This window comes from Eucyclogobius newberryi, unplaced genomic scaffold (genome assembly GCF_026437365.1).
Source record: "Eucyclogobius newberryi isolate DKJ021-1_F unplaced genomic scaffold, fEucNew1.0.hap1 SCAF_19, whole genome shotgun sequence".
Taxonomy (NCBI): domain Eukaryota; kingdom Metazoa; phylum Chordata; class Actinopteri; order Gobiiformes; family Gobiidae; genus Eucyclogobius; species Eucyclogobius newberryi.
The window spans coordinates 33345838-33371834 of NW_027315823.1; the positions used below are offsets into that span (position 1 = coordinate 33345838).

Genomic DNA, 25997 nt, shown 5'->3' on the forward strand with positions numbered 1-25997 from the left:
GCGGCGAAGGGGGCGGGTTTCACGTCGCACTGGAGGAGCACGCGCGCAGCCCTGGTCCATTCATCCGCTTCTCCCGTTGACGCCGTCGTTGACGCTCCGCTCAAAACGGACCCGAAAAACGAGCTGCAACCGGGACGATGAGGGGCTCCTACGGCCAAGCGAACCAACGGAGCCGAGCAGGTACGTCCACGCGGCCCCCACGTGCAATTGAGCGCTGTTTCGGTGCGGGTTTTGTGCAGAGAAGTGCGGTGTTGTTGGCGGAAGAGGAGTGTGCAGCACCAGCGGCGGTGGCGGAGGGTTGAAGTAAACAAGCGTCAGTCACGTACGCATGAAGCCGTACGAAGAATAACACGATTAGGACTTTTATTATCAGACGACGCGATCAAATGAGGAAATAACTGTAGATGAATGTCAAAGGAGGGCGATGCACGCTTGTGTCCGAATGTCAACGCGTTTTAGGGCTCGGAGCGTGTGTTTTTGTGGATGTAACTGGTGCAGAGCTAGTTAGCCTGTTAGCCTCTTTAGCTTCTGTACTTTTAAAACGATGAGTTCAAGGGATGAGTGTAAACACAGTACGTTTTAGCACGTTTTCAAGCTCCTTTTGCTTCGATTAAATGGTGCGAAATGGCCCGTGATACTGTATTGTTAGTCTCACTTATGGGACAACCCACTTTGAATGAATTGCTGCATTCTAGCAGATTCTGTTGTAGTAACCTAGTATAGTATAAATGTAGTGTTTTGGCTCGTTAAATATTGCTAAAAGGTCGAACCTGCACAAAAACATTCATAATGCATTACATTTTGACAATAGTTATATTATTTATTCATTCAGATATTTGTGATTTTTCTATTGATTGCAAACTTATTACAGACAAAAGATTCAATACAAAATGTTGGTTCACCTCAAAGCATGATAATAAATACATAAACATTACACGTGGTACATTTTGTCCTTCTCTAGATTATCTTGTCATAAATGATTACAATGTCATACTAGTCATATTCAATAGATTGTTGCTGTGTGTTATGGTTCATTCATTCATACAAGTTGGCAATAATGACAAAAATTAATATATCAAAACAAATGTTTGCTTTATTTTTGATAACATGCGTCAGGAACGTGTAAAAAGTGTCTGTACATGTCTTTGTTGAGGTTCCTGATGGAGGTCACATTCAGTTTGTCTAGACTTGTTATAAATAGCAACAAACACAACTTTAAGCCGTGCACAAGTTAATCGGCTGATTGAGCATTATAGAGCTAGTTATTATGATGATGATGCAATGGTTGTATTCGTTATTGTGTTGTCCCCTGGGGCGTCAGTGTTCTTCCATTCGATGTTCCCTTGTAAAGCTGCAGATGAGAGAAAGGCTTTGCTTCTTAAAGAGCGGTGGACATCTGCTGCTCCACATATGGACTTGAATTCTCCTCAGACAGTGGCACTAAAACAGCTAGGTCTGATACATGGAAGAAGAAGAGCAGTTTTGTTATTTTAGAATTGATATAGAATTGGGGAATTTGCGGTGGAAGATCTGGCAGCTGCTTGGATTTCAAGGCATTTTGGCCTTAAACCCCCCCACAAGATGAATTAGATAAAAAAATAAATGTATTTAATCTGCAGGACTTTCTATGCCAGTGGTTATCAAACCTTTTACACCGAGTACCACCCAAGATAATATTTGCCTGTTCGAGTACCACCAGATCAGGCCTAAACTTGGCTAAACATGGTCTAAAAATGTGACTATAAACCAGGTCTGAAATTTGACCAAAGCATGGATAAGTTAATTTTAGAACAAAAACTGGACTATCTGGAGACACACAGGTGGCAGACCCACAAGAAATTGACATAGTGCACGTTTAAAGTTCAAGCATACTTAGTCCTGGTTGAGATCTATTTGTGGCCTTGTTTGACCCTCATAATTCCTGGCTACAATGAAACACATAAATTACAAATGCCAGGGAAGAAAAGAAACGGTTCTAATCTCATTTTAGTCTTTATGTGGAGATTAAAGTTAAAGTAGTTGAAGTAGATCATGGCTAATCCTGGTTAAGATCTGTTTTGTGGTTGAGACCTGTTTTGTGGTTGTGTTTGACTGACAAAGCTGACAATGCAACTCTATGTTTACATAGAGATGGTGCAAGTCTTTCACACCAGTGCAAGTTTTGACTAGGAAAATGATGCAAAACTAATATGTCAAAGACTAAAATCGAAGTCAAAATGTTTATGTCTATATTCATTGTACTTTGTCTTCCAAACTGTCACAGCAATAATCCGTTACTGATTATTCTAGTTATCAGACTATTTTGGCTCTGTAAATGCAGCTACTGATTCTGATATCTGATGTAGAGAAGTATAGTTTGTCTTCTTATTTTTGGTGAAATTTCGTATTGACGTTTTTCTTCCAAAAATGTATCGATTCAGTTTGAATTCTCCTCACGTCCAGGAACAATGGCATTTGCGAGAAGACCGTGAAGTGCTAAACTTACACAAGAATCTCATGCATTTTCGACGGGGTTAGATTTTAGACTTGGACAGATTTATAGTTCTCTGCAGACAACATTATATCACTGCGAGACGACTTCAGCCTTTCAAGCATTCAGTTATAGTCCCGATGAATACATTTTGGCTGAAGCCTGTGTGAATATCATTAATCTAAATCTTTCTGTGTTTTTTATTGTGGAAGGTGAGGCGGGAACAGGAAAAACGAGCCCAGAGCTGAACATTGTGTCTGAATGAGCTGCTGAAGGGCCGGTCTGTGCATGAAAGTCAAATGCACCATATAATCAGAGATAACAGGAACAATCATGTTTGTTTGTTATAGGCAGATAGATTTATGTTATTTGTCTAGCATCTGTCAGGGCTGTAGCATTTTAAGCAATAAAATATAATTGATGAAATAAAAGTTCAGAACATTCTAGACAAAGCAATAACATCAAATGAGGCTGCCACTCACTATTATTTTGTTATTCGATTAGTTCTTTAGATCTTTCTTTGACCACTTTTGACTCAGACAAAGCTGTGAAGCCTCTTGACATGTTTGAGGAGAAGTGCAGACTCAATATTTTTTTCATCAAAAACCATAATGTTCCTGTTCATTTTGATGCAATTCCTGCTCCGTCTGAGTCATAAAACCACTTGTTTTGAACTCAGGACCGGCCCGTGGCATTTTTTTTCAATTCATTTCAGTTTAAATGTAAAAATAATATCTTTCTCTGTACAAATATGCTCAATTCAAAAAATATTCTTGTTTCTCTTTAATTTCAGCACTAAAATAATGCATAATACTTAGTCAGGCCTGTTCAAATGAGTCATTAGATCAAATAAAACATGCACCTCAATAAACGACTGTGATTGATGCCCTTTACAATTGCCTGTTGTAAAAAGAAGAAAAAGTCTTTGTCTTTATTTTACTGTTTTCCATTGTTATGTCCATTTATTCAAACAGTGTTGTTTGGGGGGGCACAAGTCTGGTTTAGGGCCTCCAAATGTCCAGATAACTATTATTCCATGACTAAATTAGTTGACGCTCATCTAAGTAATTGTTTCTTTGCGATTAATTGATCGACCAGAAGAGTTACGCGGCACACCTTTTTCATTCTAGTTGCACCCATGTTTTTGGTGTTAAACTTTAAGTGGAAAACTGTGCTAACTGCATTCCAAACAATGACCCAGATAGTTTTGAAATGATGGCGTTAATGTTGCTCTTCTATTTAAAGATGTCCTCATTATTCGTTTGTTCAAAAAGAAAAGGAAAACATGTCATTGGCAAACTGTCTTGGCGAACACTCTGATTTCACTGATACCGATATTGGAACCAATTTACCATTCATATTTTTTGTCATTTGAATAGAGCGGGAACACAAGACAAGATGAGAGTTTGACATACTTTAAAATTAATTCATGAGTTCCATTTTAGATCTATTCATTTCACATTTTGCACAAACTTGTATCTGCTTTTTGGATCTACACCAGCATCAACCCTTTTTTTTGTCCCTGCTAAATGTAAACTACTCATTAGACTGTGTTTGGGCCAAATTCTATGGTCATTTGATCACACAAGATCTTGTGCTTGGTAATCACACTTCGAATCCGATTAATTTCAAGCCCCAAACAGCATATAACATTTCTCTTTTACATTGTCCATCCATTTTGCTTTGTTAAAGGGCCTCTTCTGGGTCCTCCCATGGCTCCTGTTCTCTGTGGTGTTGTTTGCTTGTCGCTGCAGCTTTAGCGCCTCTGCCTGTCTGCTGTGGAAGGATCTGGGGGAAAGTTCAAGCTCTCACTCTGAAGCTCATTATGGGCTCCACACATGCGCACTTCCTGCTCGCTCTCACTCTCAGCACACACACTGGAGCTTTGGGTTATTTGAGGTGAACTCGTGCACAATCCGTGAAAAAATCCCTAAGGGGAGTGTTTAAGCGGTGGTTTTATTGAAAGAACGTCTTGTTTGGTGCGTGGCAGTTGATAGTGTTTGTCTTCTACAGTAGGAACTTTTAAAGAGACGAGAATCGCAGAGATTCCATGTAGTTTCACTGCTGGGAACAGTTTGTACTTTTAATCTCACACTATTTTAATCTCTATCTTTAATCTCACAAATGTTGGTCTTTTTCTAAATATATCGAAATAAGTTGGCACAAAGGGTGCAATTATTAAGGGAACAGAATGTCCTCTGCAAACAACATGTCTTTCTTATAAAACCTGCAAACCCTAGTTTAGTTTAGACTCTACTCGACTAAAGAGATTCTTGATTGATTAAAACAATTAATCGTCTAATGGGGAACGATGTATGGAAAGTTCTGTGGGTCCAAAGACACAGTACAATCAACTCAAACTCTTAATGTGTGTCTGCAGGGGGGTGTTTATTTTGGGGGTCTCGGTCTGAAAAGACTTAAGACCGATTAATCGACTATAGAACAACGACTCTAGTTTAGACTTCACACGTTCTTCTTAAATGCTTGTGATTCTGGTATAAGTTTAGCAGTTTGTATTTCACTTTTCTCTCAAACGCTCCTGAACGTGTTTAAACTGTGCACTGTGAACTGAACACCATTTGAAAACATAAACGAATACATACATTAACATTTAGAAGTGCTTTTCCACTTAGGGCCTTGTAGCGAAACATCGATGTGAGATCCTGTCACCAGTTAAACAGAGAGAGGCTTCAGCTCAGGGGAGGAAGCATCAAAGAGAAATAATCAAATATGGACAGAATCAATGCCAGTATTCACATATTTCCCCCCAAAAAATAAATTCATTGTAATTTAGGCAAAAGAAATTCTGTAATAATCATGAATCATCAAAAGCATTAAAGGTTATATTTGCTTGCCCTTCATTTAAAAGGATTACGTGGTCGTGGTCCAGCATCACTGTAAATCTTCTGAATCCGGACATAAATCCTCTTTTGGACTGAAACACTTGGTGGTGGAACACTTTGTACCAAACAGATTCTGTCATGGAGCTGTTATCTTTGCTCACGGACTGTTACTTTTGCAGAGAAACATGTAAAAAATATTTACAATGGTGTTATAGCCAAGACAGTGTGTAAAAGTACAAAGTGTGCGTTGAGTTGACTTTGATAAGGGTGTGCCATGAAACCATGATATCCTATGGCTGAGCTACAAGGCTACGCAGAGCGAATTAAATCAGAGAAATGTAAAACGGTTAAAAATAGAAAAGTTTACCAAGCATTAAGGTCAAAGGAACTGGGTCAGGACATGTCTTTCAATTCTCATCTCGTTGTAATACATTTTTCCACGTTTCAAGAGAACAAAAACAAGATGCAATTTCCCTCTTCTGTTTTGTTGTTTAAAAATTACATTCATCTTATAGATAATCTCATTTATAATACACATTTAAATCCCAATCTCCATTTAAAAAGTTTCGGCTCTTTCAAAATGGTAAAATATCAGTTTTTTTTCCCCGATAACGTAATACTGCATTCATAATATATTCTATTTAATCTGGCATGTTATGTGTTTCATTTAGCGTGCGATGTCGATCAGGAGCAGAGCCAGTGCCCAGTGTCGCTTTGATGAGATTAAACTGGCTCTGACCTATGACCTCTGACCCTCAACTGTCTCTCATTGTTTACAAACTCATCATCGAGTAGTTACAGTAAAGGTACAGTTGGTTTATGACTTCACTGTAGAACACACATGGGTTTTATCTCTTCAAAGAAATGACTAAATTGTAGAATTGTAGTGTTGCTGAAACGTTTGTAACCGAAATCCGCTTTACACATAATATTGGTACATCCCTCCTGCAGGCTGCAGTACAGAGATGAATATCATTTTACTGATATTTTGTCACTCCTCTATAGAATATTTACAAACTAAATAGCTGCATAATTAGTGGTTGGTTTTACTGTAAATTAAAATTTTCACATTTGAATGCATATTTCTGATTTGAAAAATGTTTTATAGCCTACTTAAGCCCCCCAGAAACATAATGACTATGGTCATAAGAGTTGTTTGTATAAATATTACAGTACATAGTTACAGTGCCCTCTGCTGTCACAGACTGAGTATCGCACCAGAGTTCAGGGCCACAGTCCTTTTCCTACAGTCACTTCATATTGTTCATACAGTTCATATTTGTACCAAACATTTGAATGACTCAAATATGACACTCGGAGCAGTCAGGACATAAATGGAACTTCAAACATTACACTTTCTATACATGTAGTGTTGGAGATTTTCATTTTTCCTTCTTCAAATTAAAAGCCTTCTCTTACATTTTGTGCTGTGTTTGCTTTGTGAAGAGTTGCTGATGGGGAATAGAAATCTGTTGAGGATGAGATTTAGCATGAACCCTGCAGTTAGTGGGTCCCTTTAGTCTGGTCTGTTGTTCTCAGAAGCAGTGGTTCCACTCAGGCATGACGGGAACTGTGCCCTCTGCTGGCTACAGCGGGTAGTGTACAAACAATAGCTGGTCATATTGTAGTTTATTAATAATAGGAAACGTGTTGTAGAGAAAGCGATTTGAGCACTAAATTTAACAGAACGACTGCAGTGAAAATGTGTGGACTTAAAAAACACAGTGGAGCCCAGTCAGGAGGTCTTAGTTAAAATGCTGACCAATAGAAGTTTACTCATTTTTCTAATAATTCTGCCTCTTCAAAATATTGTAACAAATATTATACCATGAGAGTTTCATGTCGTGACATCCCTACCAGGAATGTTCCATAGTATGGCATTAGACCTGGGTCAAAAACATATGGCCATAACATTATTGCACAACCCCAATAAAGTGACAATAATACACTGCATCTGCCCAGTGAGAATAAATGCAAGTACTATATACGTATATACTCTCAGACTCTCTGTATTTGTTAAGCAAAGCGACAGATGTTGGTAGGAAAGAACATTTAAACTGTTGCTGTTGTGCTTGACTGCACGGTACCGTCTCGTTGGCGGTAGCGGCTTGTACTCACTGCAGTGGGACGGCTCTTTGAGGATGATCTTTGCCTGGGCCAGGACACAAGTTTCAAAGATAGCTTATAGTGAAGGATGCTCTTTCCTTCCTGTGATCTTCATAGCATTCTTGACGAGTTTCTTGAGTTTGTTTTTGCATTGAACGGTGAGCGAGCCAAAGCAGATAACCATGTCATATCTGATTACACTAAACATAATGTTAGTGCTTACACCGAACAGTCGCAGTCTTCTGAGGAAGTGGTGTTTCTGTAACACTTTTTTACACAAGGAGTTTATATGCTAATTCCACTTCAGTTTTTTGGGGTCAAAGATCATCTCTTTGGTTTTTACTACATTTAGTGTCAGGTGGTGCTCCCCACACCAAGACGGAAAAGTCTATCTCCCAGAAATACATGGATGAAGGGAGAATGAGAGAAGGAGAGAGTAAGAGGTGGAGAGACTTTGACTTTTACGCTCACATTTATCGACCGCTCATTTTTAAAACACACAGACCGAATTCAGTCAAACATCATCAGTCCTGTTTTCACATTTCCAAAAGTAAAAGCGGCTCCCCCTCCCTCACTGTCCACACTCTTTAACCCCTCTAGCGCCCCCTCCAGTGTGCTGTACACATGTTCAAGTCTGAGTCGTCTGAGTTTGGCTTGACCCAGTACAAAGTTTGTCTGGAGAGTCCCTGGGTCTAAACGCAAACATCTCCCTGGATGGGGTTTGGCCCAGTCTCTGGAGCCAAAGTCGCAGGAGTGCAAACAGGGGAACGAGCCCTGGGCAGGACAGCCACAGATGTTCCTGTGTCTCATCCTGATGACAGGAGACACAGTGTCTGTCCCATCTTGGGTCAAAGTGTCCCACATGTTGATGGTCACGTCCCCATGCTCCACCCTCCACTGGAGATCGGCACAGCGTTTCTCTATGGGGGGCCGTAAATTGACCTCCAGCTGCCCCGCGGAGAGGAGCCTGGAGCTAACACCTTCGACCACCCGGACTCAGGCACACCGGCCAGGGCGGCTTTGTGAAGGACTTTGGTAGAGATGCGATACAGGTCCTTCTTTTCCTCTGTGGACATTCCGGGGAGGACCGGGGTGTCTAACAAAGGGGACAATAAGAGAAGGGGACAATAAGAGAAGGGGACAGACAATAAGAGAAGGGGACAGACAATAAGAGAAGGGGACAGACAATAAGAGAAGGGGACAGACAATAAGAGAAGGGGACAGACAATAAGAGAAGGGGACAGACAATAAGAGAAGGGGACAGACAATAAGAGAAGGGGACAGACAATAAGAGAAGGGGACAGACGATAAGAGAAGGGGACGATAAGAGAAGGGGACGATAAGAGAAGGGGACAGACAATAAGAGAAGGGGACAGACAATAAGAGAAGGGGACAGACAATAAGAGAAGGGGACAGACAATAAGAGAAGGGGACAGACGATAAGAGAAGGGGACAGACAATAAGAGAAGGGGACAGACGATAAGAGAAGGGGACAGACAATAAGAGAAGGGGACAGACAATAAGAGAAGGGGACAGACAATAAGAGAAGGGGACAGACAATAAGAGAAGGGGACAGACAATAAGAGAAGGGGACAGACGATAAGAGAAGGGGACAGACAATAAGAGAAGGGGACAGACAATAAGAGAAGGGGACAGACAATAAGAGAAGGGGACAGACAATAAGAGAAGGGGACAGACAATAAGAGAAGGGGACAGACAATAAGAGAAGGGGACAGACGATAAGAGAAGGAGAGAATAAAAAGGAGAATAAGAGGAAGAATTGAGAGAGAGAAAAAAGTAAAGGAATAAGGTGAAGAAAAGAAAGAAGACATCTTACGGCGCTTGCTTCTCCACAGAGCTGAACTGTAACTTGGCCGTACGTGGAGACAAATGACTTTAAAGCCATACTGTGAAACATTCCAGACAAAGCAATAATGAAGACAAGCAGGTGATGAACCCTCCACCCAAAAGTTCCAGAGTGCACCTTTAACAGTCGGAGAAGTTTCATTGTCCTGTACTTTGTATAACTATGGCCTACAACAGTTTCATTGTTTATCTCTGCAACAGCCGGGTCATTGTTGGGCTGTTCTACACACTTGTCGTAGAACATGTTCTATTGTCTGACTCTATTTCAGATCTATTGCAGGAGTGGTGTTTTGATGGTGCTTTTTAACTCTGGACTTAGGGTTGTAAATAAAGTCTTTATCACAACGTATCAACATGTTTACTGAGGGGCTTTACTGTAACTGTAGCGGCTGTGTTTTCTGTTTGACTGGCACTTTTGGTTCATGCTCTCTTCGTGTCACACTCGTGATATATGTAAGTACAGTTTGTATTCTGGCTGTTTTCGTCTGTGTAGCTGCAGCGCGCACGCCCTCCCTCGGGCCCCAGAGTCGCTTCTGATTGGCTGAGAAGGTCTGTGTCCCGTGTGTGATTGGCTGCGGCCCGGGTGGCATCCTCTGTCCATGTGCGCTGCATGCGAACAGCGCAGGCTCCTTGTTGTTGCTGCAGGGTTTCTGTGCGCACACTTTCGACACAGTTACGGTAGAGGGCAAAAAGGTGGATTCGTGGGAAATTGGGGTCTTCAAGAAAAGTACGACCCCGTTTGAGACAAAAGCAACACTATGTACTTGTGACTAATATGCTTTAACTAAACTTAGGCCTCAAACATTTCAAGCTTAAACATTTACTTGTATTCATCATCATGTGTCAAGTATAGAAAAAAACTATTAAAATGCTTAAAACAAGCAAACGTATTATTGAAGATTAAGATTATGTAAATCCGAATTAATTCGGTTTTACATAATTCAGTAATACATTTATAGCCATTAAAAAATAAACAGACAACAACTCTTGCCTCAAATGTCGTTTGATTCGTGCAATAAAATCATAATTCAACTTTTGATTATACAAAAGTAGTTGCCCATTGAATTTCAAATACAAGTAAATAATATAGGCTATTTAATTGAGCCTTTAAGCAACCATTTAGGCCTTTTGCTAATAGTCCAGTACAAACTATGATAAAATATGGCACGCACAAACTATGATAAAATATGGCACGCACAAAAATAGGAGTTTACAAAATAATAATAATAATAATAATACTTGGTATAGAAAATATGCAGTCAGAAAGAGGTTATTTTGTTGCCCATTCATAAGCAGGTCATGAAATGGGTTTAATTCACGGTTCAGAGTTGACATGTAAACATGCTGAGCTTTTGTTTGCGTCATGTTCTCTTGCGTGCTGTGCTGGTTCATTACGGTAAAGGGCCCCTCAGCTGATGTGATGTCCATCCCGTGAACCGCTCTGCTCCAAACACTCTTCCATCGCCCTCCGCCGAGACAGGGACCGCTCTTCTCACGCACAGAAGACGCACAGAAGACGCACAGAAGACGCACAGAAGACGCACAGAAGAAGACAATGTTAGACAAGGACGTTCCGGAGCACGGGCCGCGGGAGCTCACGCAAAACCCGCTGCACAAGATTTGGATGCCGCGGACCAGTCCCGGGCTCCACCTACGGCCGATTACGCAGAGACGGGGTAAGCGCTGCCACCTCTCCAACACACGACGCGACAGGACGTTTTAGCGTCCTTTACTCTCGCTAAACGTTCACATTTCGCCTTTATTGCATCAGGCGCTCGCGCTCTCGGCGCTAGCTCACATCCATGTGCGCCTTTGGAGATGGCGACATTGCATCATTTTCTCCTCAACTTTGTCTGGCGCGGCTTGCCATTCAGAGAGTGTCTTCGTTTCATAAAAGTGCCCGCGTTTCCTGCCTCGCACGCTCCGTACCTTTAGTACCTTGTACCTTTAGTACCTTGTACCTTTAATACCTTGTACCTTTAATACCTTGTACCTTTAGTTTATAACGCGCGCATGACACTGGCAGCGGCACCGTGTGCCGGGCGCATGACCGAAAACGGATCTATTTTCCCGGATAACTCGAGTCAGCGCCTTCTCCACAAAGGTCTGTGTAAGTTACACCAGCTGCACCAGCAGCACAAGCACAAGCAGCACCAGCAGAAGCAGCACAAGCACCGGCACCACCAGCTGCACCAGCAGCACAAGCAGCACCAGCAGAAGCAGCGGAGTTCTGGCTCGGTTGTTGCTTCCTGCGAGTCAAGCCGCATCCCTTCCCAAAATGATCTGACTCTGTAAATAAAAACACGATCATGATCACGTGGGATCAAACGTCTTCATGTTGTCTTTGTAATAGTTTATTTGTTGACAGTGTGTGATGTGCAAACGTGCAGAAGAAGCAAAGCAGCCGCTGTAGAAAGAGGCACGTAAATGTGCAATTATTATTACATTCTTACCTGAATGTAATAACAATTTGATTGAACTAGATTTCGATGCTAAGCAATAGGTTCAATACCGATATCATGATCATTCTCAGTACAAAGTGATATTTCAGTTGTTTTCTTTATATTGTGTCTCTGTCTTTACTGTGCAGAATCTCGGCTTGGAGCTGGAGTTAGTGGCATTTACATAAACGGAACATAAGCGAACAAAAAATACATCAAATTAATAAACATGTCACACTTTTTCAGGTCAAACTCAATATCACTCTAAAGCAGTTCAGAAAAGGTAAATAATTGTGTGAATGTGTTTTTGATCTATGTTTATTATCAAAACCAGCTCAAATTAGTGTGTATTTTCAAATCCTACACAATAAACCTACAGTAACCAACTCTCTTGATGAAATAACACATTTGCTGACGAGTGTTAACAAATAAGGGTTAGGGCATAGTAAAAAATAAAATAATGGCAATGCAAATTGCCCTGCACGGAACCTTGAAAGGTCCTTGGAAAAAGGATGAGCTCTTGTCAAACATCTGCGGCTCTAGACCACACAAAACCAGGCTGAAGTTCATGTTTAGTCTTGAGTTTCACTTGGAAAAACCTTGATCATTCTAATTTCTTATCCAAGCCCATTGAGACTTAAGCGTTTTGTTACACATTAGTAACTTCTCTGTTCTTCTCACGGACAGAAACATTCCAAGCGTTTGCACTATTCTTTGCAAACACTAAAACCGGTCCAGTTCAGCAGCGCCAACAGAAAGGGCAGAAATAACTTACACTTCTAAATATGGGTCGAAGCTATTGACAAAAAATACCTATATTTTGGCATTATTTCTACAGTAATATTCAGACAATTTGCATTAAAAAAAAGAATGGAGCTTAAAATGAAGCACAAAAGCCAGAAATGTCACATTACAACCTTGTTTTTGAGATGACACCAGCCACTTCTGTCTCTTTTTGAGGTCATTTGTAATAATCTTGATTATAGACGATACGATATATTCTAATTCCTCCTGTGATAATATATTTTTGGATTTATTTCCCACCTCTTCTTGTGAAAAGCTTCAAACTCCAAGCCTCTTATGAAACTAAATGGTCTCCCCTGTTCTTGTTCTCTTTTGCCAGTCTGCATGACAAACTGCCCCACGCTCATCGTGACAGTCGGACTCCCGGCTCGAGGCAAAACGTACATCTCCAAGAAGCTGACGAGATATTTGAACTGGATCGGAGTGCCGACGAAAGGTACGCGACGACGAAGCAGCACGCCAATCAAACTACAAACCAACACAAATAATAACTCTTGTGTTTTTATTTTAGTTTTCAATGTGGGCCAGTACAGAAGAGAGTGTCTAAAGATCTACAAGTCGTTTGAATTCTTCCGTCCAGACAATGAAGAAGGTCTTAAAATCAGACGGTAAGTGCAATAAAGCAGTTTGTACAGGACAGTGGCTGTAAACGAACGCACATAAGACACTTGTAAACATCGCTGTTCCTCATTCGCACTCACAAACTCGCACTTCACACACCAGCGTCTATGATGAGCTCTGGACGTCGCACAATGGCTGTTTCTTTACACATTTTGCGGGTTATTTCTTGTCGAGCAGAAAGTTAGATCAAAGAAACCAAGAAAAAAGAGTAACAATTATAGTAGTTTACGTCCGATCTTCATTTTGCAAAGGATTTTAGTGCAACTTTGACTTGTTTTATAGTCGGTTTAAGATCAGTGACTCGTAAACCTTTTCATACCAAGATAACAAGTAAAGGACGGGATTGAACAGAGTCTAGACTAAGGCAAAAGAAAATTGTTCTGGTTTTGTCCTGCTTTGAGCCCAGTTTAGTCCTGATGCACACATACACCACTTCAAAATTGGCACTAAACCAGGACAAAACCTGAAGCTCAACGTGGACTAAACCAGGACTAAACAAATATTGGAATAGGACTAAACCAGGACTAAACAAGTACTAGAACAGGACTAAGCAAGTACTAGAACAGGACTAAGCAAGTACTAGAACAGGACTAAGCAAGTACTAGAACAGGACTAAACGAAGATGACATAGACGACAATATGTCGTTTACTGTCAGATTTGTTGACCTGTGTTCCAGTTCATATCCCTGTAATTACTGGGCCGGTCCACATGAAACTGCAGCATCAACTAAAGTTCAACTCACATAAAATAGTGCCATTATTCAACACCAAAGACGTGATTGTTGTCAGTTGAAACATGAAATTAACATGACAAGTTTGTGGAGCCAAATCACTAACCAATAATGAGTTTTTGGATTTCAATTTTCAATATTTCTTATAAAAACAGTAAATCTTACCATCATTAAACTCTTAGATTCCCAATCTCCAATGTCTGGTGCCAGTCATCATTGCACTGTTCATTCTCATCTTTGAAAATCATTGACGATAAAGACGATCTCCTGCCCTTTGTCGATTATTATTATTGATAAATCATCCAAAAACGACGTGCAGAACTATCTTAACACACGTCGTCACATAAAACCGTAATCTAATGTAATCTCGTCTCTTTGTTCCAGTCAATGCGCCACAACAGCCCTGAACGACGTGCGGCAGTACCTGAGCGTGGAGGGCGGACAAGTCGCAGTGAGTACTTTTTATATTGGCATTGCCCCCTTCTGGTCACTGACTGCAAGTACAACAGATAAACGACAACGCTAAAAATGCTAATTCACTTTTTGGATATTTGTTTTCCAAAGGTTTTTGATGCCACAAATACAACTAGAGAAAGAAGAGCCACGATATTGAAATTCGCAGAACAGAACGGGTTCAAGGTGCGTTCACGACTAAAAATCAGTTTAACGATGATTATTTAGCTTTATCTGAATGTGTTTATAATTTCTGTGCCGCTCAGGTTTTCTTTGTTGAGTCTGTGTGCGAAGACCCAGATGTCATTGCGGAAAACATAGTGGTAAGAGGGATCACGGCGAGTAAAACAAAATGTCACGCCAGATAAGCCTAAAATAAGATTGTTTTGCATTCTTCTGTGTTTTTGTACAGCGAGTGAAGCTGGACAGCCCCGACTACATCCACGCAAACTCCGAGGAGGCGATCGACGATTTCATGAAAAGGATAAAGTGTTATGAAGCGTCGTATCAGCCGATGGACGAGAATCTGGACAAGTGAGTTCGTTTGTGCAGAGCTACTCCCAAAATAGACTAATTTTAGTATTTATAGACTACGAAAATATGAAAAAAACATACTATAAACTAGAAAAAGTATGAAAAATTCAAAGTCAAAATACAGGAATAAAAAGGTGCACAAACCTAACGCACTCGCACAAAAACGCAGCCACATTTCTGACATGAAGATAATTATAGAGCCAACGATTAATCGAACTAACCCTGGACTACACAGACTCTAAAACACACACAAGAAGACCTTTTAGAACAAAAACAGTGGCATTAGTCAATCAAAATGTAATTTTTCTTTCAAGAGTTTCAGATTTTCTGTAATAATACACTTTATTTATTCTTTTACGTACCTTTTTAACCAAATAAAACGTATGTAAAAAGTCTCAATCTGAATAGAAATGATCGTTTTACTTGTCGACCACTAAAATAACTCTAATTCTGAACTTGTTTAGCCGTCAGTGCTCAAATGAAGATACGACATTTGAAAAGGTCGTAATAATCAGTTAAATACTAAATGCCTCTTCTGTTGTTTGCAGGGATCTGTCGTACATAAAGGTGATCGACGTGGGCCGGCGGTACCTGGTAAACCGCGTCCTGGACCACATCCAGAGCCGGATCGTGTATTACCTGATGAACATCCACATCACGCCGCGCTCCATCTACCTCAGCCGCCACGGAGAGAGCGACCTCAACATCAAGGGACGCATCGGGGGCGACTCGGGGCTGTCCGACCGGGGCAAAGAGGTGAGGACACGCTAATACTGCTGTTACTATTACTTTACAATACATATTAGTGCTCTACAGTGGGATTCTACTACTACAACCACTGTGGCCCAAATACTACCACTACAACCACTGTGACCCAAATACTACCACTACAACCACTGTGGCCCAAATACTACCACTACAACCACTGTGGCCCAAATACTACCACTACAACCACTGTGGCCCAAATACTACCACTACAACCACTGTGGCCCAAATACTACCACTACAACCACTGTGGCCCAAATACTACCACTACAACCACTGTGGCCCAAATACTACCACTACAACCACTACAACCACTGTGGCCCAAATACTACCACTACAACTACTGTGGCCCAAATACTACCACTACAACCACTGTGGTCCAAATACTACCACTACAACCACTGTGGCCCAAATACTACCACTACAACCACTGTGACCCAAATACTACCACTACAACCACTGTGGCCCAAATACTACCACTACAACCACTGTGGCCCAAATACTACCACTACAACCACTGTGGCCCAAATACTACCACTACAACCACTGTGGCCCAAATACTACCACTACAACTACTGTGGCCCAAATACTACCACTACAACCACTGTGGCCCAAATACTACCACTACAACCACTGTGGCCCAAATACTACCACTACAACCACTGTGACCCAAATACTACCACTACAACCACTGTGGCCCAAATACTACCACTACAACCACTGTGACCCAAATACTACCACTACAACCACTGTGGCCCAAATACTACCACTACAACCACTGTGGCCCAAATACTACCACTACAACTACTGTGGCCCAAATACTACCACTACAACCACTGTGGCCCAAATACTACCACTACAACCACTGTGGCCCAAATACTACCACTACAACCACTGTGACCCAAATACTACCACTACAACCACTGTGGCCCAAATACTACCACTACAACCACTGTGACCCAAATACTACCACTACAACCACTGTGGCCCAAATACTACCACTACAACCACTGTGGCCCAAATACTACCACTACAACCACTGTGGCCCAAATACTACCACTACAACCACTGTGGCCCAAATACTACCACTACAACCACTGTGGCCCAAATACTACCTCTACAACCACTGTGGTCCAAATACTACCACTACAACCACTGTGGCCCAAATACTACCACTACAACCACTGTGGCCCAAATACTACCACTACAACCACTGTGGCCCAAATACTACCACTACAACCACTGTGGCCCAAATACTACCACTACAACCACTGTGGCCCAAATACTACCTCTACAACCACTGTGGCCCAAATACTACCACTACAACCACTGTGGCCCAAATACTACCTCTACAACCACTGTGGCCCAAATACTACCACTACAACCACTGTGGCCCAAATACTACCACTACAACCACTGTGGCCCAAATACTACCACTACAACCACTGTGGTCCAAATACTACCACTACAACCACTGTGGCCCAAATACTACCACTACAACCACTGTGGCCCAAATACTACCACTACAACCACTACAGAGAACACACCAGAGACATACATCTTATATGTCACAACAAGAATTTAAAATGCTCTTGTTTTAGGTCAAGGTTTTACACAATAGACTGACATTTTCAACAACAGCATAAAATGACTTTCTTAATGTTTCCATGTGAATTTATACTAGTTCAAGATCATTCTAAAACGGTTCAGAAAAGGTCACATTTTGCAAGTTTAAAGGGCCGATATATCTATTTTTAGTCTTGTTCAGTGTTGGATTTTTGATACTTGATACTGACAGTGGAGACCATCTGCTACTGTTAATATTAATTTAACCACTAAAAATACTTCAATTTGTACGACAATTCCTGCTATTTTAAAGTCACTCTGGCCTTTTCTTCATTTATTCCTTTTGTCCATCATCTGAAAGGGAATTTTCAAGCTCCTGGACATCTATAACCAACTTATTTCCAGTCAAATCAACCGCTCTGGGAGAAATCTGAGTCAATTTGTACTTCCCTAGCATGCTAACAGCGCACCAGCATGACTCTCGGGTTATTGATCAATATAACAGCTCTATAATTTAGATGTAAAACTTGATTGATTTTGACCTTAAGAGCTGTTTTAACATTTGATCGTTACTCGACTACATGGGGATCAGGGAAAGATGCATTCAAACCACTATACAAACACATAAAACATCATCTTTTATCAAATGTAGAAAATAACAAGGTGTTGTTTCCCCAGTACGCAATGCACCTGAGGAAGTTCCTCCAGGAGCAGGACATCAGCGACCTGAAGGTTTGGACGAGCCAAATGAAGCGGACCATCCAGACGGCCGAGTGTCTGGGAGCGCCGTACGAGCAGTGGAAGGCCCTCAACGAGATCGATGCTGTACGGGACACACGCCAACACTCACGCCTACACTCACACCTACACACACGCCAACACTCACGCATACACTCACACCTACACACACGCCAACACTCACGCCTACACACACGCCAACACTCACACCTACACTCACACCTACACACACGCCAACACTCACGCCTACACTCACACCTACACACACGCCAACACTCACGCCTACACTCACGCCTACACTCACACCTACACACACGCCAACACTCACGCCTACACTCACACCTACACACACGCCAACACTCACGCCTACACTCACACCTACACACACGCCAACACTCACGCCTACACACACGCCAACACTCACGCCTACACTCACACCTACACACACACCAACACTCACGGCTACACTCACACCTACACTCACACCTACACACACACCAACACTCACTCCTACACTCACACCTACACTCACACCTACACACGCCAACACTCACACCTACACTCACACCTACACACACGCCAACACTCACGCCAACACTCACGCCTACACTCACACCTACACACACACCAACACTCACGCCTACACTCACACCTACACTCACACCTACACACGCCAACACTCACACCTACACACACGCCAACACTCACACCTACACACACGCCTACACTCACGCCTACACACACGCCTACACTCACACCTACACTTACACCTACACTCACACCTACACTCACACCTATACTCATGGGCTACACACACGCCTACACTCACACCTACACTTACACCTACACTCACGCCTACACTCACACCTACACACACGCCAACACTCATGCCAACACTCACGCCTACACTCACGCCAACACTCACACCTACACTCACACCTACACTCACACCTATACTCATGGGCTACACACACGCCTACACTCACACCTACACTTACACCTACACTCACGCCTACACTCACACCAACACTCACACCTATACTCATGGGCTACACTCACACCAACACTCACACCTATACTCATGGGCTACACTCACGCCTACACTCACACCTACACTTACACCTACACTCACACCAACACTCACACCTACACTCATGGGCTACACTCACGCCTACACTCACACCAACACTCACACCTACACTCACACCTACACTCACACATATACTCATGGGCTACACTCACACCTACACTCACGCCTATACTCATGGGCTACACTCACGCCTACACTCACGCCTACACTCACGCCTACACTCACACCTACACTCACGCCTACACTCACGCCTACACTCACACCTACACTCACACCTACACTCACGCCTATACTCACGCCTACTCTCACACCTACACTCACACCTATACTCATGGGCTACACTCACACCTACACTCACGCCTACACTCACACCTACACTCACGCCAACACTCACACCTACACTCACACCTACACTCACACCTACACTCACACCTATACTCATGGGCTACACTCACACCTATACTCATGGGCTACACTCACACCTACACTCACACCTATACTCATGGGCTACACTCACACCTATACTCATGGGCTACACTCACACCTACACTCACGCCTACACTCACGCCTATACTCACGCCTACTCTCACACCTACACTCACACCTATACTCATGGGCTACACTCACACCTACACTCACGCCAACACTCACGCCTACACTCACACCTACACTCACACCTACACTCACGCCAACACTCACACCTACACTCACACCTATACTCATGGGCTACACTCACACCTACACTCACACCTACACTTACACCTACACTCACGCCTACACTCACACCTACACTCACACCTACACTCACACCTACACTCACACCTACACTCACACCTACACTCACACCTACACACGCCAACACTCACACCTACACACACGCCAACACTCACACCTACACACACGCCTACACTCACGCCAACACTCACGCCTACACTCACACCTACACTCACACCTACACACACGCCAACACACACGCCAACACTCACGCCTACACACACGCCAACACTCACGCCTACACTCACACCTACACACACGCCAACACTCACGCCAACACTCACGCCTACACTCACACCTACACACACGCCAACACTCACGCCTACACTCACACCTACACACACGCCAACACTCACGCCTACACTCACACCTACACACACGCCAACACTCACGCCAACACTCACGCCTACACTCACACCTACACACACACCAACACTCACGCCTACACACACGCCAACACTCACACCTACACACACGCCAACACTCACACCTACACACACGCCTACACTCACGCCTACACACACGCCTACACTTACACCTACACTCACACCTACACTCACACCTACACTCACACCTATACTCATGGGCTACACACACGCCTACACTCACACCTACACTTACACCTACACTCACGCCTACACTCACACCTACACACACGCCAACACTCATGCCAACACTCACGCCTACACTCACGCCAACACTCACACCTACACTCACACCTACACTCACACCTATACTCATGGGCTACACACACGCCTACACTCACACCTACACTTACACCTACACTCACGCCTACACTCACACCAACACTCACACCTATACTCATGGGCTACACTCACACCAACACTCACACCTATACTCATGGGCTACACTCACGCCTACACTCACACCTACACTTACACCTACACTCACACCAACACTCACACCTACACTCATGGGCTACACTCACGCCTACACTCACACCAACACTCACACCTACACTCACACCTACACTCACACATATACTCATGGGCTACACTCACACCTACACTTACACCTACACTCACACCAACACTCACACCTACACTCATGGGCTACACTCACGCCTACACTCACACCAACACTCACACCTACACTCACACCTACACTCACACATATACTCATGGGCTACACTCACACCTACACTCACGCCTATACTCATGGGCTACACTCACGCCTACACTCACGCCTACACTCACGCCTACACTCACACCTACACTCACGCCTACACTCACACCTACACTCACACCTACACTCACGCCTATACTCACGCCTACTCTCACACCTACACTCACACCTATACTCATGGGCTACACTCACACCTACACTCACGCCTACACTCACACCTACACTCACGCCAACACTCACACCTACACTCACACCTACACTCACACCTACACTCACACCTACACTCACACCTATACTCATGGGCTACACTCACACCTATACTCATGGGCTACACTCACACCTACACTCACACCTATACTCATGGGCTACACTCACACCTACACTCACGCCTACACTCACGCCTATACTCACGCCTACTCTCACACCTACACTCACACCTATACTCATGGGCTACACTCACACCTACACTCACGCCAACACTCACGCCTACACTCACACCTACACTCACACCTACACTCACGCCAACACTCACACCTACACTCACACCTATACTCATGGGCTACACTCACACCTACACTCACACCTACACTTACACCTACACTCACGCCTACACTCACACCTACACTCACACCTACACTCACACCTACACTCACACCTACACTCACACCTACACTCACGCCAACACTCACACCTACACTCACGTCTATACTCATGGGCTACACTCACGGGCTACACCCACATGCTACACCCACATGCTACACTCACACGTTACATTTACGCCTACTCACATGCTACACTCACATGCTACACTCACATGCTACACTCACATGCTACTCTCACGCCTACACCCACATGCTACACTTACACGCTACACTCACGGGCTACACTTACGCGCTACACTCACACCTACACCCACATGCTACGCCTACGCTCACGGGCTACACTTATGCGTTACACTCACACGCTACACTCACACCTACACCCACAAGCTACGCCCACAAGCTACGCCTACGCTCACGGGCTACGCTCACGGGCTATGCTCACGGGCTATGCTCACGGGCTACGCTCACGGGCTACGCTCACGGGCTACGCTCACGGGCTACGCTCACGGGCTACGCTCACGGGCTACGCTCACGGGCTACGCTCACGGGCTACGCTCACGGGCTACGCTCACGGGCTACGCTCACGGGCTACGCTCACGGGCTACACTGTGTATGTGATATTATAATTATAAGCAGCATAGTCCCAAGCAAACGTCTCTTGTCCAGCAGCCTTTCCTCCGTAAAGCTGACCCACCGTGTGTGTTTCAGGGCGTGTGTGAGGAGATGATGTACGAGGAGATCCAGGAGAACTTCCCACAGGAGTTCGCCATGAGAGACCAGGACAAATACCGCTACCGATATCCCAAAGGAGAGGTGAGGAAGCGCCCGTCACTCCAAACGAGCGAGTCACGGGATCGGGATGTACAACCGCGTCTGTATCGGAATGTGACTCTTCTTGCTTTGCCAGGAATGTTCAATCGGCAGTTTTTTTTTAATGATTCATTAATTAATTAATATTACCCTAAAAACACGTATTCTTCCTTTGATTTGAGCTGTAACTTGGCCCATGGTTTAAAGTGCACATGACAGGTTTTTATTATTTTAAATTTTTGACTTTATCTGGTGTGTTTGTGCCTGTCGTAAATATAAATTAGTTTTACACCATAGAGCGGCATTTGTGTGGAAAAGTTAAAATGTCTGTAGAAAATGACAGGAAGTGACATCACACCAGGGACACTCACTCCAGCCGAAGTTTATACATAATTTACTCCAAACAAACAACTTGTTTAACCCTCTAAACATCAATTCAACTATATAAAGGCACTCGCATGTATTTTTATCTGTCAAATTAAAACCATTTGTGACATTAGACCAGTTTTGGCCCAGTGGTTGCTGGGTAAGTTTCCAGTGTGATGTCATCAATTACAACCAGGAAGTAAAATTATAAACCTACAAAATGAGATCCTCTAGGATAAAATGTGTATATTTTTTTTAGCAAAAGTTAAAATATATTTATCTTAACTGCATTTTAGTTCAATGAGTCTGTCAGAGGCACTTTAAAGCCACACGGTGGAACATTCCAGGTAAAGCAACAACGTCTTTTAGGAAACAAGCATGCGATGGATTTCTGGAGTTATGGAGTTATCAGATTATGTTTTTTTAGAGTTTTACACAGAAAAAATGACAAAAATGCAATCAAGAAGGATAAATGTCGGAAGAGTTACTTTATGATTCATTGCCCTTTGTCGTCCAAACACAACGGTCGCTCTGAAAATCCTTTTGTTTGCTGTAACTGATCAGACTTCTCTTCTCGTGGAGTCGTGTGCGTAAATGAACCTGTTCTTCATTTCTTCTTGTCGTCAGTCATATGAGGACCTGGTGCAGCGTCTGGAGCCTGTGATCATGGAACTGGAGCGACAGGAGAACGTCCTGGTCATCTGCCACCAGGCCGTCATGAGGTGTCTGCTCGCCTACTTCCTCGACAAGACGGCAGGTCAGAAAAGATGTGTGGCTGTCCTTTTAGGTCACTTCATACTTTTAACGTGTTCAGCTCAACGTTAACCTCTTTATCATTAGCTCCACTTTTACCTAAAGGTGAGCGATATTGTCCAAAAAATTGACATGTTGATATTCTTTTAGAGTATCTACCCTATATCTATCTGATATCACTGTATACCCTATTTTTTTAGTTAGCTCTTTTTGTAATCTTTTTTTACATTGAACGATATTCAAATTATGCATTTTTTCAAAACCACATTCACAATATTATCTAAAAGGAAGAAGCTGCTTGGATGGACCCAGAAATGTGGTTAAACAAGAACCATGTGGAAAGAACTGTGACTGTGACTGACCCACTACTGTATCAATCAATCAGTTTATTTATAGACCAAAGAGCTTCACAGGAGTAAGAACACTTGTTGTGTAAATTGTCCTTCCTGTCATTTTCAACACTGGATATGTGCAAAACTCATTCAAATAATATTTACAACAGGTTTTATTCCACCAAATATGAACTCATAAAAACTTTGGTACTTTAAAGCGTGACAAAAATGCAGCCTCACAAGGATGAAGTGCTAATCGATCGATTGTGGAACAGATTGACTGGCCTGTTGTAACGAGTCGCATTACACCACAGCAGAGTTCAGAGATAAAGACTTTATCTGAGAAAAGATCTGGAAATTAAAATGTACAAAATATTGAACAAAGTAAACCATAAAGGCATATCTCATCTTATCTTACCCATAAATGCTCTAGTTTTGGTAACTGGTGATCAGAGCAACATTGTCTCGACTTTGGTTGGTTTGAGCGATGAAAATATGATGTTTGCATTGTTCAAGTGTTGGGTGTGGCCACTGTAGTCTAATATTTACCTTTTCTCTTTCCTCAGAAGAGCTGCCGTATCTGAAATGTCCTCTGCACACGGTCCTCAAACTGACTCCTGTGGCTTATGGTGAGTTATTTATGTACTTCAATAAAATAAATATGTAAAAACTATTTATTTTACTCGATTCAATATTTTTATTCTTTTGTCAAACTAAATTATTTGAGCCAAGACTCACTTACTGGCACCATGGACAAATTCATTTTCTTATTTCAATTGTAATCAGCCAGAAACGTCTTGAAACCCTTAAAGCAGAACTAAGGCGATAGAGCGCCCCCTGCAGCTCCCTTGTAACAACACCTAGTCAGAAAATAGACGGAAAAGCTTTTTTCTTTCTCTATTATAAGAATCACATACCAAAAAGAATTACGTTGCCAAACATAAAAAAGAGCCAGGGTTTCTCAGGAGAGTCGTCTTCAGCAAATCTTTTAAGGCTGGTTTTCTGCTCCGAGACAGCCAGGGGGCGACGACAGACACTTCAAACAGCCCCAAAAACAGATATTTAACCATCAAAGTGACTTACAAAGACATTTAATAAGGTGGAAATGTTACTTAGTTCTGCCTTAAACGTCACATTAAGCCTTCTCCAATCCAGATCAATATATCTATATACATATATATTCTGACTTCAGTTTTTTCGTTTAGTTTTGTTTTAACCTAGGCAAGATATTAAATGTATGCAGTGTTTGGCTCTAATCTAAAGAAACCGATTGAGTTTTTGTCTTATTTTTCAGGTTGTAAAGTGGAGTCCATGTATTTGGGTGTGGATTCAGTGAACACACACAGAGACAGACCATCGGTACGTAAACACCCACTAAACCTCTACAAATACGTTTTATTAGATAAGGGAATATTTCAGATGAATTCCCACTCAATTCAACCTTCTTTCAACACAAATAGTTAAAATAGTTAAAAACCCTCTTCTCTTATTCGCATGTTTTACCTGATTTATATTACGATTATTCCACATTTCAGAACGTGTTGACGCAGCGCAGCACCGAGGACGCTCTTCAGACTGTCCCGGCACATTTCTGATCTTCTCCCTCCTCCTTTAACACACTCCTGCCACCAACCTGCAAAAGACTCAACAACAGAAGTCCATCATCGACCTCCAGACAAACCATTTAAATCCGTCTAAGCACTTTCCTCAGCGTTTGTCCGCCGCCGCATCCACGTCCGCGGAGAGACACTATTTTGTTATTAGTGTGAATATGTATGTAACTTTTAATTTGTTTTTGATTTTCTAATGTGTTTTTGTATCACTGACCGAGGTGCTTCTGCGATAACGTCTTTACTTTTGCCGTCGAGTGAAGTAAAAACGTCAAAATAAAAGCCTTTCCAAAAGAGAAAACAAAAGGCTTAGTTAAAGAAGTGTACTTGACAGGTGTTTTAATCTTTTCCTGTATAAATAAATGACTATAGCGTTGATAAAGCGATCATTCTGCTTATGTACTGTGACTCACTTTAATTATTGTATTGTATAAATAATGCAAATATATTGATCATTTTTGACATGTCACTGTGGCAATAAATCAGAAAACCTGTCTTTGTGTTTTTAATTTAAGGCTTCAGAGGAAAACTATATCTGTGGTAAAGTGGCGAAGTATTTTACTCGAGTTAAGAGTA

The 25997-nt window shown here is 42.6% G+C and overlaps 1 protein-coding gene across 2 annotated transcripts; it reads left to right on the forward strand.

Annotated features, from left to right (window-relative positions):
* On the forward strand, window positions 1-25468 carry pfkfb4b (6-phosphofructo-2-kinase/fructose-2,6-biphosphatase 4b). 2 transcript variants are annotated; one of them, XM_072452717.1, is made up of 14 exons: window positions 1-180; window positions 12850-12966; window positions 13042-13138; window positions 14267-14333; window positions 14447-14521; window positions 14602-14658; window positions 14748-14869; window positions 15418-15625; window positions 17879-18025; window positions 22259-22363; window positions 23354-23483; window positions 24378-24440; window positions 25106-25170; window positions 25347-25468. In XM_072452717.1, the coding sequence occupies exons 1-14, from the start codon at window positions 138-140 to the stop codon at window positions 25404-25406; spliced, it is 1356 nt and encodes a 451-aa protein (XP_072308818.1). In that variant the 5' UTR covers window positions 1-137; the 3' UTR covers window positions 25407-25468. The 2 variants fall into 2 exon arrangements, with proteins under 2 accessions (XP_072308818.1, XP_072308817.1); XM_072452716.1 differs by lacking the exon at window positions 1-180 and adding an exon at window positions 10839-10961.
* Window positions 25469-25997: the final 529 nt, after the last annotated feature.